A 17,723-nucleotide genomic window follows, 5' to 3' on the forward strand; every position below is an offset into this window, starting at 1 on the left:
CAAACATATGAAAAAATGATCATCATCACTGGTCATTAGAGAAATGCAAATAAAAACCACAATGAGATACCATCTCACACCAGTTAGAATGCCAATCACTAAAAAGTTGGGAAACAACAGACACTGGAGAGGTTGTGGAAAATAGGAATGCTTTTACATTGTTGGTGGGAATGTAAATTAGTTCAACCATTGTGGAAGACAGTGCGGCAATTCCTCAAGGATCTAGAACCAGAAATACCACTTGACCCAGCAATCCCATTACTGGGTATATACCACAAGGATTATAAATCATTCTACTGTAAAGACACATGCAGACATATTTTTATTGCAGCACTCTTCACAATAGCAAAGACTTGGAACCAACCCAAATGTCCACCAACTATAGACTGGATAAAGAAAAGGTGGCATATATACACCATGGAACACTATGCAGCCATAAAAAAGGATGAGTTCATGTCTTTTGCAGGGACATGGATAAAGCTGGAGACCATCATTCTCAGCAAAATAACACAAGAAAACACAAAACCAAACACCGCACGTTCTTACTCATAAGTGGGAGTTGAACAATGAGAACACATGGATACAGGAAGGGGAACATCACACACTGGGGCCTGTCAGGGGGTAGGGGACTAGGGGAAGGATGGCATTATGAGAAATACCTCATGTAGGTGATGGGTTGATGGGTGCAGCAAACCACCATGGCACGTGTATACCTAGATAACAAAGCTGCATGTTCTGCACATGTACCCCAGAACTTAAAGTATATATATATAAAATAAATAAAATAAGCCAATCACAAAAGGCCATATATTGTATTATTTCATTTACATAAAATGCCCACAAGAGGCAGATCTATCAAGAAAGAAAATGGATTGGCTCATGCCTGTAATCCCAGCACTTTGGGAAGCTGAGGCGGGCAGATCACAAGGTCAGGAGATCGAGACCATTCTGGCTAACACGGTGAAACCCCATCTCTACTAAAAAATATAAAAAAAATTAGCCATGCATGGTGGCGGGCGCCTGTAGTCCCAGCTACTCAGGAGGCTGAGGCAGGAGAATGGCGTGACCCGAGAGGCGGAGCTTGCAGTAAGCCGAGATCACACCACTGCACTCCAGCCTGGGCGACAGAGCGAGAATCCATCTCAAAAAAAAAAAAAAAAAAAGAGAACACATGGACACAGGAAGGGGAACATCACACACCGGGGACTGTTGTGGGGTGGGTTGAAGGGGGAGGGATAGCATTAGGAGATATACCTAATGCTAAATGACAAGTTAATGGGTGCAGCACACCAACATGGCACATGTATACATATGTAACAAACCTGCACATTATGCACTTGTACCCTAAAACTTAAAGTATAATAATAATAAAATTTAAAAAAAAATGGATTAGTGCCTGGGCTAGGAAGTCACTGCAAATGGGTATGAGAGGTCTTATTGGGAGAAGGAAAATGTTCTAAAACCAGATTATGGTAATGGCTGCATAATTTGGTAAATTACTAAAAGCTATTAAATTGTAAATCTAAAGCGACTAGATTTTATACTAGGTTTATTATACCTCAATAAAGTTGCTGCTGCTGCTGGTTTGTTTTTTTTGTTTTTGTTTTTGTTTTGAGATGGAGTCTCGCCGTTGCCCAGGCTGGAGTGCAGTGGCGCGATCTCGGCTCACTGCAACCTCCGCCTCCTGGGTTCACGCCATTCTCCTGCCTCAGCCTCCCGAGTAGCTAGGACTACAGGCGCCCCCCGACACACCTGACTAATTTTTTGTATTTTTTTTAGTAGAATTGGGGTTTCACTGTGTTAGCCAGGATGCTGGGGGTTTTTTTGTTTTTGTTTTTAAAAAGCTTGTCCAGACTTGTGCTTCTGGTCATGACAGATTAACTGTTAAATGAATTAGCCCTCTCAGAGTTAAAAACTGGAAAACCAGACAAAATACATTAAAAAGGCAGTTTGCACACACTGGACATTAAGCAGCACTAAACTATGATCCTGAGACAAGGGACAAAATGAGGTAAGCCCTAGGATTACCTTGGCTTTTCTGCGTGGAGAAATTTACCAGACTCTGGGGCAGAGAGGAAAACCCATGCACAGCATGGAGTTCTCAGTGAGCTAAGGAGACAGGGATTGGAATTTAGAGTATCTGAGATAAACTATAAGCTAACAATTCTCAGAGCTCACAAAAGGGTGGGAAACATGTGAGCTTCCATCAGCTAAAGTGAAGAGATATCCATTAGATAACCTGTGGCATTCAGTGGAGATCCCAGACAGGCGATGCCTTAGGAGATCCCCTAGAGAAAAAATTACTCTGGACTCAACCCGACAAAGATTAAGAACAGCCTCTAAAAAATCAAGGTGATCCACAAGTAACTTGACTGGCTATCAGAACAAAGCTCAACATTCTTAATGGAAAGTAACAAAATTCTGAAACTCAACAATGTAACGGTCACAATGTCCAGTGTTCAACTGAAAATAGCAGGCAACTATTAAAAAGCTATTATAAATGTTCACAGTTACGAAAGAAAACATGAACACAGTGAAGAAATTAAAACTACTGGGCCAAAGGGACAGACTCCTGAGAGGCACAGATGGCATCATGTTCCTGACTGTCCTCCCCAACCACAGTAGCATTCCTGGTGGCAGTAGATTGGTCATCTGGAGAACCACTACTGGCTGAGCATGCCCTACCTGACCACAGGGCAGGAGTATGGCTACACTGTAGTGCACAGGGCAGAGGCCTTTGAGGCCATGAAGACAGCCAACACTTCCAAGTTCCCCTCACATAGATTTGTTGTAGACTAGCTCGACCACCTCAATGTCATCAACAAATGGTCCTAACCCTGAACTATCAAACACCCCCAAACTTTTAATTATTTTTTTTTTTTGAGACAAGGTCTCACTCTGTCACCAGGCTGGAGTGCAGTGGCATGATCTTGGCTCACTGCAGCCTCGACCTCTGGGGCTTAGGTGATCCTCCCACCTAAGCCTTCCAAGTAGCTGGGACTACACATGTGCACCAACATGCCAATTTTTTTTTTTTGCATTTTTTTAATGGTTTTGCCATGTTGCCCAGTCTGGTCTCAAACTCCTGGGCTTGAGGGATCCACCTGCTTTGGCATCCCAAAGTGCTAGGATTATACAGGTGTGAGCCACTGCGTCAAGCCACCCTTCAATCTTGTAGATCACAGGGCTGCCCTGTCTTTATCTGGTCATGGAACTCAAACTGTAGCTTCCATAAAAATGTAAGCCTATGGATCAGAAACTTATTAAAACACACAAATAAAAAGCAAAAAAAAAAAACAAAATAAAAAACACACAAATATGAGTATAGTGGTCTGCATATAGAATACCTGGGACTCTAACCCCCTTAATACTTAAAAATATAATCACTGTCCTATTGTGTTTCTTGTTTCTTTAAGCTGACAGGAAGATATCAGGGATTTCCTGGGGAACACATGGTATAAAATGTATTTTGAAAAAAGCTACAATAAAGCTACAAACTATGATTTGGGGGTATTTGCTTAAGTATGAGATACTTGATAGGGGCTTTATCATGCAAAGTTAGTTTGCTTAACTGCCAACACTTAAACGCAGTTTTTCAGTTAAACATATTCCTAAAAATAGCATTTTATTCTGGGACTTGACTACAAAAAGTGGACATTTAAATGAAGTAAAAATGGCCGGGCGCGATGGCTCACAGCTGTAATCCCAGCACTTTGGGAAGCCCAGATGGGCAGATCACTTGAGGTCAGGAGTTTGAGACCAGCCTGGCCAACAAGGCAAAACCCCATAAAAATACAAAAATTAGCTGGGCGTGGTAGCAGGCACCTGTAATCCCAGCTACTTGGGAGGCTGAGGCAGGAGAATCACTTAAACCTGGGAAGCGGAGGTTGCAGTGAGCCGAGATCGCACCACCAAACTCCAGCCTGGGCAACAGAGTGAGACCCTGTCTTGAAAAAAAATAAAATAAAATAAAATATGAAAAATACAATGAAGTGAAAGGTATTTATCAGCACTGTTAAAAATAAAAAAGAAATTAAAACTATTAAAAAATATGCAAATTAAAATTTGAGAGCAGAAAAATATAACTGAAATTTAAAAATGAATCAATGGATGAGCTTAGCTAATTCGATACAGCAGAAGGTAAATCAGTGAACTTTAAATAGAGGCCAACAGAAACCACGCAAACTGAAGCACAGGGAGAAAAGAGCTGAAAAAAATTTGACAGAGATGTGGTGCTCTGTGAGACAGTATCAAGTGGTTTAATAACATGTATGTAATTGGAGTCCCAGGAAAAGGGACAATGGTATAAAAAGATATATTTGAAAAAATTTCCATATTTGATGACAACTACCAATCATGGATCTAAAATGTACAAGAATCACAAGCAGATTAAACACAAAGAAAACAAAACCAAGGTATATCACAAACCGCTAAAAACTGTTTATAAAAGGCAAAATCAAGACATATGGGGGAAAAAGATAATTATATTTTTATTAGAAACTATTATTAAAAAATGGAAACGTCTTTTAAGTGTTGAAAGGAAGAAAATATAAATTTAGAATTCCATATCCAGCGAGAGTATCTGTCATAATAAACCTGTACATGGATGTTTTTAGTAGCTTTATTTATAATTGCCAAAAGTTGGAAGCAACCAAGATGTCCTTCAGTAAGTGAATGATAAACAAACTGCGGTACACTCAGACATTCAGTGCTAAAACGAAATGAGCTATCAGGCCATGAAAAGACATGGTGGAAGTCTCAATGCATATTGCTAAGTGAATGAAGCCGATCTGAAAAGGCTACCTACTGTAGCTAACTATATGACATTCTGGAAAAAGCAAAACTATGAAGACTGTAAAAAGATCAGTGGTTACCAGGAACCGGGGAAGAGGGATGAGGAGAGAAGGCATGATGAATAAGAAGCAGCTCAAAAGATTTTTAGGGCAGTGAAACTATGCTGTACGTTACTATGATGCTGTATAGATGACACGATACCTTTGTTAAAACCCACAAATGTACAATACCAAGAATGAACCCTAATGTAAATTATGGACTTTGGGTGGTAATAATGTGTCACAGTAGATTCATCAATTGTAACAAAGTACCACTCTTGTGCTTTGATGTTGACAGAAAGGGAAGCTTGTGCGTGTGTAGTGACACGGGGTATATGGAAACTCTCCGTACCTCCTGTTCAATTTTGCTATGCCAAAACAGAACTAAAATTGCTTTAAAAATAAAGACTACTTTTTAAAAAGTGGTAAGATAAATACCTTTCTTCAGACAAACAAAAGCTGACAAAATGCATCAACAGTAGATCTGAAATACTAGAAATGTTAAAGGAAATTCTTTAGGCTAAAGGAAAATGATTCCAGATGGAAATTCAAATCTACATGAGAGAATGAAGAGTGCTGGAAATGGTAAATATGTGGGTAAATATAGGACTTACTGGTAGATTGTGATAAGATAAATATGCATACTGTAAACCTTACAACACTGTTTTTTCAAATGTGTAGGTATAAAGAGTATAAATATCCCTTTATATTCTTAAAACACTGAGGACCGCAAAGAGCTTTTATTCTTATGGGTTATAGCTATCAAAATTTTTCATATTAGAAATTAAGTTAAACTGAGAAAAAATTAAGCATTATTTTAAAATAACATTAGCAAATCTATCATATAACAATACATATAACAATAATATAATTTTTTGTGAAAAATAACCGTTTTCCAAAACTAAAGCAATTCAGTTAAGAGTGGCAGTTTTACATTTTGGAAATCTCTTTTAACATCTCGCTTAGAATACAGCTGAAGTCTCACTGCCTTCTGCATTCAAATATGTCATGTGCCCCCTGGAAAATTCCATGGTATATTTGTGAATGTACCAAATGTGACAGAGGCACGTAATGTTTTCATATTATTATTAAAACAGCTTTGACCTTGTGGCTCCCTTGAAAGAGTCTTAGGAACCTAGAGGTCCCCACACCAAACTTTGAGAACCACTGTCTTAAAACCACCACCAAGAAGTAAAGCAGGCCAGGTGTGGTGGCTCACACCTATAATCCCAGCACTTTGGGAGGCCACAACAGGAAAATTGCTTGACACCAGAAGTTTGAGACCAGCCTGGTCACCAACACCACGAGACCCTGTCTCTACAAAAATGTACAAAACTTAGCTACTTGGGTGGCTAAGACGGGAGGATCATCTGAGGCTGGTAGGTGGAGACTACAGTGAACCCTGATGGTGCCACTGCACTCCAGCCTGGGAAACAGAGTGAACCATGGCTCAAAAAAATAAAAAATAAAAGAAAATAAAGAGGTATGGCTAAGCCAATAGGAAAAACAAAAACAAAAAAAACCAGAATACTTGAAATAAATTCTAAATCAATCCAAAAGAAAGCAAAGACAAATAAAAATTTAAAAACAAATAATAAAGCTGGGCACAGTGGCTCACACCTATAATCCCGGCACTTTGGGAGGCCGAGACAAGTGGATCACCTGAGGTCAGGAGTTCGAGACCAGCCTGGCCAACATGGTGAAACCCTCTCTACTCCAAATACAAAAATCAGCCAGGCATGGTGGCAGGTGCCTGTAATCCCAGCTACTCAGTAGGCTGAGGCATGAGAATCGTTTGAACCCGGGAGGCGGAAGTTGCAATGAGCCGAGATCGCACCACTGCACCCCAGCCTGGGCGACAGAACTAGACTGTCTCAGAGAGGGAAAAAAAAAAAAAGCCATCCTTAAAGACTGAATTGCTTTGCACAAGTACGTGTCAATTCCTTTATTTACAGTATCATTTCTGAATTTTAGGGCCTATAAACATAAGCCTTGAGATAAATCTTACTAAAAAAAAATTCAAAGGTTTCCCACCATACAAAGATTCATATTCTTTTACATTTTCAAATCCCCAAGATCTATCCCCAACAATGCCCTTCCAACCTCATGCTGGATTACAAGTTTTATGATGCCTATGTTCCTCCTACAAGTAAACAGAGCTATTCCCCAAACATATCCCGAACACTCCCTTCCTTCCCTGCCTTTGCTCCAGCTTTCCTTTTAGCCTATCTTTGCTTACTGAAAAATTCCTCATCCTTTAAAGCTCAAATGGCACTTTCTCACAAAGTCCTCCTAACTTTCTCTGGTTGAGTTTCTTCTATGCTCCCAGGATGAAAAAGCATAACAGAGCTATAAGCAACCATTTGTACCATGCTGAGGAAGCACATGGTGCAGGACTGCCAGTGTAGGCAGGGACAGGCTTGAAGGAGAAGTAATCTAGAAGGAGGCTGGCTTGAAGCCTAGGGGAATGTGTGTATCTCCTAAGAACTGAGGGGGACTCAGCTCTTGAGTATAGAGAAATTAATCTGATTGATTCTATATGTGAATTTCTGACTGAAAACCAAGACCAAATCTTAACACTTGCACTCAAGTAACTAAAGTTATAAGCCCTGTCATGGTTTGATTTTTTTTTTTTTTTTTTTTTTTTTGAGACAGAGTCTCGCTCTTGTTGTCCAGGTTGGAGAGCAGTGGTGCAATCTTGGCTCACTGCAACCCCCGTCTCCCGGGTTCAAGCGATTCTCTTGCCTCAGCCTTTCAAGTAGCTGGGATTACCATGTGCTCAGGCATGTGCCACCATGCCCAGCTAATTTTTCTATTTTTAGTAGAGACAGTGTTTCACCATGTTGGCCAGGCTGGTCTCAAACTCCTGACCTCAGGTGATCCACCTGCCTGGGCCTCCCAAAGTGCTGGGATTACAGGCTTGAGCCACAGGGTTTCACCATGTTGGCTAGGCTAGTCTTGAACTCCTGGCCTCAAGTGATGGGGCCACCTCGGCCTCCCAAAGTAGGCTGCCGTGCCTAGCCTATGATTATTCTTTTTGGGAGAGAAGACCTCTACCTTTATTTGTTCACAACAGGAAATACATTTGGCAGATTAATTCTTTGTGCACTCTCATTATTATTATTTGTGGATTTATTTATGTATACATACAATGGCAGAAAAGAATAAAAGTGCCTCTCCAGTCTTCTCTAACAACTGAGTGAAGCTGATACCTTTGAATCTCCATTGGAACTACTACTCTATAACCCCCCGAGGCAGTTAAGAGCTAGTATTAGGAGGAATGTTTTCTCTTTATAATCTCCCGTTCCCTTTCGTTTTTATACATGTACCTCCCCCAACACACATGAGCATATCAATATATCAGAATTAATTGTGAATTAAGTGTTAGATTTAGTTTAGTGCTCTTTTCCTTCCTAGGATAGACTATATTTTCTTTTGCAGGCCTCTAAAGTCCTTGTTTGTTGTCTCTACAACAATTTTTAAAAATTAGCCAGGCATGGTGGCATGTACCTATAGTCCTAGCTACTCAGGAGGCTGAGATGAAAGGATTACTTGAGCCTGGGAGTTCAAGGTTACGGTAAGCTATGCTTGCACCACTGTACTCCAGCCTGGGCTACAGAGTGAGGGAGACCCTGCCTCTAAAAACAAAGCAAAGCAAATCAAATGACAAAATAAATAAATCCCTCAGTTTACCACTTAACATATAATACCGCACATTTTCAAACCTTACCTTCCTATGACCCCTGGGAGCAATAGCCTTGCCTTATACTGTTTTTGTATCCCCAGGTCTGGGCATGGCATTTGTGCTGAATAGGAACTCAAATGTCTGATAAATAACCAAAATGTGAAAGAGTGAGATTAAGTTCAGATCTGTGTGATTTAAAATGTGTATTTAGAGATCCAAAGTTCCGAGCTAGTAGATTATAATTCAGGCATTGCCTTTTGGATATAATACTTTCAAGAGCCTACTCCCCAGGCACACATGCACCTATGGTAACAGAGGAGTAAAGATCAAACATAACCTGACAAATATACTCACTCTGGGTGGTTGGATATAGTAAGGTTTTATGATCATACTTCTCTTACAGTTGATCACAAACAATACTGCCAATTATTTAGACTTGAATGTGTAATTACCTTGGGACCTTGTATCACTTCAGATTCTGATCTAGCAGGTCTGGGACAGGGAGTGAGAGCCTGCATTTTTAACAGGTGGTGCCTGGTGCTGTTGGGTGCTGAGCAGACCTAACTACTACAATAAGCTCATTGTGAAGGCGCCAGCTCCATGGTCAACCCCTCCAGTCCATCTCCAGCAGAGTGCCTTGTAAAAGGCAAATGTTACTGATCAAATCACTTTAAAGGTTTCCCTTTCTCACCAGCTAGCCAGAGAATGAACGTCTAATTGTGTAGCATGGCACATAAGCTGCCCTTTTACTTGGCCCCTACTTCTCAGCTCCTACTTTGTGCTTGGCTAGTTTGATGACCTGGATTTCCTAACACAGGTCTTCATATAAGCAAGGCAATTCCTTGAGCATTAAATAAGCAACAGTGAACTTCATGCCCATTCCTCACTCGCTTTGAAAGGCCTAATTTAATATGCATATACTAGACCAAAAGACTGAATCAAGATTAATAGTTACGGTGCCCATGAACTTGGGCTTTTAAGAAGGGTAAGGCCTCCAATATGCTTTATAAACTTGGCCTCAGAACTCAGCTGTATTGCTGCACCAGATCTTATCTTAATCCCTTTGTTTATTTTTCAAAAGATATAACTAACACAGTACAGAAGTCTGGAAATGGGAGTTGTGATTTTTGTTTGTATTTAAGCTTACATATAATTTAAATGTCAAGTGCCTAGCAGTCTTGGGCATATTCCTAAATGATTCAGGAAAACAAGACAGCACAACAGCTGGAGTGAAGTGGCTAAGTGATTTATGTGATTCATTTGAAATTTAGCAAACTCCACATGGATTGAACGTAAGTGTGTATCTTTTTGCAAATGCCAAACACATGTGAAAAGAGGAAAATATTTCCTCCAAAAGTGAATAAAATATAAACAGAAGAATGAATTCATCTCTACTTTAATCCCTTCTCACTCCAGCTCCTTTTCTTCCCTCTTCCTTCTTCCACCTATTCCCAATAATTTAACCACTGAAGTACTTAATTCTTTTCAAAATTAAAAAAATATTAGTCACGTTTTAGAACATAAAAATATGATATCTGATTTCATTCAAGACACTTCATACAGTCAGCTGTGGTGGCTCATGCCTGTAATCCCAACACTTTGGGAGGCTGAAGCAGCCAGATTGCTTGAGGTCAGGAGTTCAAGGCCAGCCTGGGCAACATGATAAAACCTCATCTCTACTAAAAATACAAACATTAGCCAGGCATGGTGGCGCACACCTATAATCCCAGCTACTTGGGTGGTTGAGACATGAGAACTGCTGAAGCCCAGGAGGCAGAGGTTGCAGTGAGCCAAGATCACACCAAAAAAACCAAAAAACACAACAACAAAACCCACCCCTCCTATTGGTTTTGAACAGACCAATCATGAAAGCATATGTTATGGGCACTAACAACAGAATGCAAAGAGAGGCCGGGCGTGGTGGCTCACATCTATAATCCCAGCACTTCAGGAGGCCAAGGCAGGCAGATCACCTGCGGTCAGGAGTTCAAAACCAGCCTGGCCAACATGGTGAAACCCTGTCTCTACTACAAATACAAAAATTAGCCAGGCGTGGAGCGCACATCTGTAGTCCCAGCTACTCGGGAGGCTAAGGCAGGAGAATTGCTTGAACCCAGGAGGCAGAGGTTACAGTGAGCCGAGATTGTACCATTGCACTCCAGCCTGGGCAACAGAGTGAGACTCCGTCTCATTTAAAAAAAAAAAAAAAAAAAAAAAAGGCAAAGAGAACAAGAGAGGCCCTGAAGCGATCATAGTAATGGGTGTTTTGAACACCCATCACAATTCTTGGCCATATATCTCCCTGAAATGAGTAAGTAGTTAGTAGGCATCTAAGTCTCTCAATGTCTAAAAAAGGCCATTCTTTTTTTTTTTTTTTTTGAAAAGGGATTCAGGGTTGTAATGGGATTATTTTTTATTTTTTTTATTTTATTATTATTATACTTTTAGGGTACATGTGCACAACGTGCAGGTTTGTTACATATGTATACATGTGCCATGTTGGTGTACTGCACCCATTAACTCGTCATTTAGCATTAGGTATATCTCCTAATGCTATCCCTCCCGCCTCCCCCACCACCCCACAACAGTCCCCAGAGTGTGATGTTCCCCTTCCTGTGTCCATGTGTTCTCTTTGTTCAATTCCCACCTATGAGTGAGAACGTGCGGTGTTTGGTTTTTTGTCCTTGCGATAGTTTGCTGAGAATGATGATTTCCAGTTTCATCCATGTCCCTACAAAGGACATGAACTCATCATTTTTTATGGCTGCATAGTATTCCATGGTGTATATGTAAAAAGGCCATTCTTTCTCCCTGACTTCATCTCTACACCTTGATACATGCATAGTCACTCACTTATTTTTCAGAATAAATAAAAAAGAATCCGAAGACCATGTGGGATGGTCTTGGATGGACTCCCAAATGATCAGGAAATACATGTGTAAGCCACACTCACCTTCATGGGGTTTTCATCATATGTTGGAGTTCCCAGGTCCATCTCAGCTTCATGCTCAAGGCTGGCATCATCTCCTGGGCTTTCCCAAGTAGGAGGATCCCACTGAGTCTGCCTAGAAAGAGACAAAAACAGCCATGCTGTCAGGGCTAGGAAACAGAGAATCCTGACATAAACATCACTGCTCATACATACATAAAATACAACATACAATAAGACATAGAATAAGTCAGCTCCATGAGTTAAAGACAAACTTTTTCTATCTTCCTAACAGCAATGATTCTAGCACAGAGACATGCCCCTCCTCAATGACTGTATTTCTGTGGGCAATGATGTGGCAACACCGACTGGGTGTCAAAGAGAGCAGTAAACCCAAACTCTCACCTGACTCTTAATGTCATGCAAATAAGATTGGGCAAAGCCTAAAATGTACAGGAAATAGGTCCCTGCCTATGTCACCCCTCTGTAGATGAAGAGGTAAACAGTGACTGTACCTAGCATATAACTGGAGCAAAATAAATCATGTAACACCTCTCACAGTCCTTGACCACGTGAGAAAATTATCCCTTGCTTTAGGAGTTTTAATAGTTCTGCCCCTCTGGTTTAATGACTGACAAGAAAAATACGTACAGGTTAAAAACTTGTACCCCTGGCCAGGCATGGTGGCTCATGCCTGTACTCCCAGCACTTTCGGAGGCTGAGGCAGGTGGATCACCTGAGGTCAGGAGTTCGAGACCAGCCTGGCCAACACGGTGAAACCCCATCTCTACTAAAAATACAAAAAATTTGCCAGTCGTGGTGGCGGGCACCTGCAATCCCAGCTACTCAGGAGGCTGAGTCAGTAGAATAACTTCAACCTGGGAGGCGGAGATTGCAGTGAGCCAAGATCATGCCATTGCACTCCAGCCTGGGCAACAAGAGTGAAACTCTGTCTTAAAAAACAAACAAACAAAAAACAAAAACTTGTACCCTCTGCTAAAAATATTCCCGACCGACTGCAAAAAGAAGGTTTCAGCCATGTTAACCCTTTAAATGTTTACAGTCATTCTGAAAATAAGCAAGCAAAGATTTTTCTTTTTTAAAAAAGATCTGTAGGATAAAAAGTGGAAGTAAGGATATTCACGTTCAGGGGTCTGAAGCCAGCTGTAACAGAGAATGTTATGAGGACAGTGACTTAAAATGTCAAAAGCCTCAAAGGATCTAACAAATCTGGCAGGTCAGTCTTGTCACTACAGTCTTCTGCTTTACCACCACATCGATCTTCAGTCAACAACATAACAACATTAAAGACACTTGATATAAATCAGTGTATATACATATATATAGATTATTGTAAAAATAGGCTTACCTCTGACCTATGGAACTCATTTATTTTAAAAGGCTCAAGATTTCTACCATAATAAAAGAACCACAAGCAGCTAAGGGTGTTATTATAGAAACTGAACAAATATATACATGTCTGTTCTTAGCTACCAGATAAAGAAAACCTAGAAAAGATGGGAAAGGTACACATATAAATAAGAAATACAAACTTTTTTTTTTTTTTTGATTCTGATATGGAGTCTCGCTCCGTCACCCAGGCTGGAGTGCAATGGCATGATCTCAGCTCACTGCAACCTCTGCCTCCTGGGTTCAAGTGATTCTCCTGCCTCACTGAGTAGCTGGGATTACAGGTGCGCGCCACCACGCCCAGCTAATTTTTGTATTTTTAGTATAGGCGAGGTTTCACCATGTTGGTCAGGCTGGTTTCAAACTCCTGACCTCATGATCCGCCCACCTCAGCCTCCCAAAGTGCTGGGACTACAGGCGTGAGCCACCATGTCCGGCCCAAACTTTTTTTATTTTTGGAAGATTGACAGAATATTTAAAATTTGTTTTGGTGTTAAAAAACAAAGTTCTGGCCAGGTGTGGTGGCTCACACCTGTAATCCCAGCACTTTGGGAGGCCGAGGCAGGTGGATCACCTGAGGTCAGGAGTTTGAGACCAGCCTGGACAACACGGTTAAACCCTGTCTCTACCGAAAATACAAAAAAAAAAAAAAAAAAAAATTAGTTGGGCATGGTGGCAGGTGCCCGTAATCCCCGCTACTTGGGAAGCTGAGAGGCAGGAGAATTACTTGAACCCTGGAGGCAGAGGTTGCAGTGAGCCGAGATCATGCCACTGCACTCCAGCGTGGGCAACAAGAGTGAAAACTCTGTCTCAAAAAAAAAAAAAAAAGTTCTGGTTAAACCACACATGGTTTTTAAAATCATTACACATTCAATTAGCAACATAATGAGGACTCATTTTATAAAAGGCTTTTTGTTTTTTGGGACAGAGTCTCACTCTGTCACCCAGGCTGGAGTGCAGTAGCACGATCTCAGCTAACTGCAACCTCTGCCTCCAGGGTTCAAGTAATTCTCCTGCCTCTCGGCTTCCCAAGTAGGAAGGATTACAGGCACCTGCCACCAAGCCCAACTAATTTTTGTATCTGGAGTAGAGACGGGGTTTCATCATGTTGGCCAGGCTGGTCTTGAACTCCTGAAATCAGGTGATCTGCCCATCTTGGCCTCCCAAAGTGCTGGGATTACAGGTGTGAGCCACTGCACCCAGCCTATAGAAGCATTTTAATGCGAGTAAGGAAGGCCCTTCTAAGCAGAAAGGGAAAATATATGAAAATTTTAAGCTTCTTTATGTCACAAGATATCAGAAACAAAACTCTTGATAAAGAAATCTAACACTGGACAGAAAATGGGTAGATGGCCCACACAACTAACTCACAAAAGATACAAATGACCAACAATCGAATGAAGATGTCCCATCTCAATAGTAAAATAACTGAAAATAAAAATATTTCCCACCTGTTAGACTTGCAAGGTTAAAAGAGATGACATGAGGGAAAAGGATTTTTTTTTTTTTTTTTGGAGACAAGGTCTTGCTCTGTCACCCAGGCCGGAATGCAGTGGCACAATCATGGCTCACTACAGATCTGACCTCCTGTCTCAAGTGATCCTCTCGCCTCAGCCTCCCAACTAGTTGTGACTACAGGTGCACGCCACCATGCCAAGCTAATTTTGTATTTTTTGTAGAGATGGGGTTTCACTATGGTGCCCAAGCTGGTCTCAAACTCCTGGCCTCAAGCGATCCTCCTGCCCCAGCCTCCCAAAGCATTAGGATTATAGGCATGAGCTGCTGTACATGGCTAAAAGGAACTTATACATACTTTTTTTTTGTGAGAGTCCAAATTGATACAAACTATTGTTTAATGGTAAGCTGACAATATTTCTCAATTTAAAATGTGTACCTGTTTTGCCCAACAATTCCACTTCTAAGCACCCTCTCGAAGAAGTAGTAAGATTAGTGTCCCTAAGGATGCCCAAGGTTATAGTTAGATATAAAATAGTGAAGACCTATCAATCAGAGTGAGTTAAATACAATTTGATATAGCTATACAATAGAGCAGGGGTTGGCAAACTTTCTCTGTAAATGATTAGATGATAAATATTTTGACCTGTGGGCCAAATGGTTTCTATCACAACTACTCTGTCATCGTAGTGTGAAAGCAACCATAGACAATTTGTAAGCAAATGTGCATGGTTGTGCTCCAATAAAACTTTATTTGCCAAAACAAGTGGCCTGTGGGCATAGTTTGCCAGCCCTGCAGCAAAGTATAAACAATTACTAAAACTAACAGTTGTAGCTGGGTGTGGTGCCTCACGCCTGTCATCCCAGCATTTTGGGAGGCTTAGGTGGGAGGATCGCTTGAAGCCAGGAGTTCGTGCAGATCAGTCTGGGCAACAAAGAAAGACTCTGTCTCTACAAAAAAAAGAAAAAAAAAATTTTTAAAGAAAAAATTCCATAGTTCTATGTTAATTGATAAAGCTCTATAAAATAGATTAGTAAATAAAGCAGACTACAAAAACATCTATCTTAACAATTTACGTAAGATTATATAGATGGGTGTATATACACACACACACACAAAGTACATATACCCACATAAAGCTATCTGTCTAAACGGTATTTTTTAAAAACATTAAATGAGTTATCTCTGACTAGTGGCAGTTCCAGGAATTATACTTCCTTTTTTAGTACTTTTCTACTATATTTGCTTTCTACAGTAAGCATAAATAATGTGTGTCAAGGATAAACAATCTAGCTATTTAATTTGGAAATAGAAAAGCGCTGTCCGTAAAAAAAATTGAACAGCAGAGTTGAGTAGCTATGATATAGACTGCTTGGCTGGCAAAACCTAAAATGTTTATTTTCTGGCCTTTTACAGAAAAGATCTGTCTATGACCCCTGATACTTATACAATATTAGATGAAGGAACATTTAAAAAATCTCCTCAGCTTTCTCCAAGAGTCTTGCAGATTAGATATACACCGAAACTGCCAGGTGCAGGGGGCTCAATCCTAGCACTTTGGGAGGCCAAGGTGGGCGGGGCAGATCACCTGAGGTCAGGAGTTCAAGACCAGCCTGACCAACATACATGGTGAAACCCCATCTCCACTAAAAACACAAAAATTAGCCAGGCATTGTGGTACATGCCTGTAATCCCAGCTACTGGGGAGGCTGAGGCACAAGAATCACTTGAACATGGGAGCAGAAGGTTGCAGTGAGTTGAGATCACACCACTGTACTCCAGCCTGGGTGACAAAATAAATAAAATAAAAATACACCAAAACAAATACAAGAACCACCAAAGTCTAACGTCTAAAATACATTTAAGATGTGATTCTGGAAATCCAGCAGCCTTCAAGCACAGTGAAAAGCTAATGACAAGAAGTTTACAACTGTAAAACTCCCCTTATAGTGGCAACTTCTTTGATTAAGTAAAAGCAGACATGGGAACACCCATACAGCTCCTCTTACCTTGTGATCACATGGTAGTAATAAATCTTCCCTTCTGGATCTCGAGCTGTCTTCCAGTTGGGAGGTAAGACAATAGTTTTTGGTTTGGGAGGAGAGGGGGGCGGCAGATCCAAGAGATTATTTGTCACAACCATTTCAGACTACAAAGAAAACACACACATTTTTGATCAGTGATCTCTCTCTTAATCTGGCTGAATAGGACAAAATAGCCCACTTAAATATGTAAAAATGTACATCTACCTCCTCTTAAAAAAGGGATAAAGGAAAGGTACAGTCTGGGAAATAAGGGACAGTATATATAAAGAGCTTTACAGAGCTATCAGAAAATTGACAGTTGGCTCTAAGTTTACCATCCAAGATACCATATAGTTTATCATATAGAGCAGCATTTTTCAACTTTAAAACACCAGTTCTAAGGCATATCAACTGCAGGATACCAATTAACTAAATGGGATCCAGAAATATCTTTATCTTTAAAAAAAAAAAGAAAAACCAAAAAACCTCCTGAGAAGCAAATATGACAGAATGTTAACATTTATCCATTATATTTTTTCCGTACTTGAAACCTCAAAACTATAAAATATTAGTGCCACATTCTGAAAAACATAAAAACCTCATAATCACTTATGGACTGATTTTTGTTTCCCCAAAACATGTATGTTGAAGCTCTAATCCTGCTGTGACTGTTACTGGGACACAGGGCCTGTAAAGAGCTAATTAAGATTAATGAAGTCATAAGAGTGAGGACTTTTTATCTAATAGGATGGTGTCCTTATTAAAAGAGAACTGACACCAGAGGACACTCGCAGAGAAAAGGTATATACAGCAAGAAGGCAGCCATTCGCAAGCCAAGGAGAGAGGCCCCAGGAGAAACCAACACTGCTGACACCTTGATCTTGGACTTCCAGCCTCAAGAACTGTGAGAAAATTTCTGTTATTTAATCCACTCAGTCTGTGGTATTTTGTTACCGCAGCCCTAGCAGACTAGTAATCACCACAAGGATATATACTTGTTCCTTCTTTCAAGCCTATTAATGAAGAATACATTTTTTACCTTTACCTTTGCTTGCACAGTTAAAGAGGAACCTGAAGACCCCAGGCTCAGATAAAATGTGTTCACTTTTAAGCAAACATGGGTCTTTGAGCATTCTTGCTTTGTGTATACTCTTTTTTATCTCTTATTTCACCCAGCTGGGGTTTTCTGGCCCAGCTTAAGTTTCAATTCCTCCATTACCCTATCCTTTAGCTTATAAAGTGACCTCTTTTCCCCAAGCTTCCGTGCCACTTAATATTCCAAACCATTTATCTCTTAATAGTTTAAGGCAAAAAAGAAAAAATATATATTCCGAACCATTCAGTACTTATTCCCAACACAAAACTTTATTTTTAGTGTAGTCACCAT

The 17,723-nt window shown here is 40.4% G+C and overlaps 1 protein-coding gene across 3 annotated transcripts in view; it reads right to left on the reverse strand.

The window, feature by feature from the left end:
• The window catches only part of SETD2 (SET domain containing 2, histone lysine methyltransferase), a 149,402-nt gene that overhangs the window by 9,681 nt on the left and 121,998 nt on the right, over positions 1-17,723 (reverse strand). For 2 of the 3 annotated variants that reach the window (XM_019023373.4, XM_004034041.5), the window contains 2 exons: positions 16,322-16,461; positions 11,471-11,582 (listed from right to left, as the gene is read on the reverse strand). In XM_019023373.4, the coding sequence (XP_018878918.3) occupies positions 11,471-11,582; positions 16,322-16,461 (252 nt within the window). Of the gene's footprint in view, positions 1-11,470; positions 11,583-15,138; positions 15,263-16,321; positions 16,462-17,723 lie in introns of those variants that run through there. The other variant, XR_008678320.2, reaches the window with a different exon arrangement.

The sequence above is a fragment of the Gorilla gorilla genome, chromosome 2, assembly GCF_029281585.2.
Source record: "Gorilla gorilla gorilla isolate KB3781 chromosome 2, NHGRI_mGorGor1-v2.1_pri, whole genome shotgun sequence".
NCBI classification, from domain to species: Eukaryota; Metazoa; Chordata; class Mammalia; order Primates; family Hominidae; genus Gorilla; species Gorilla gorilla.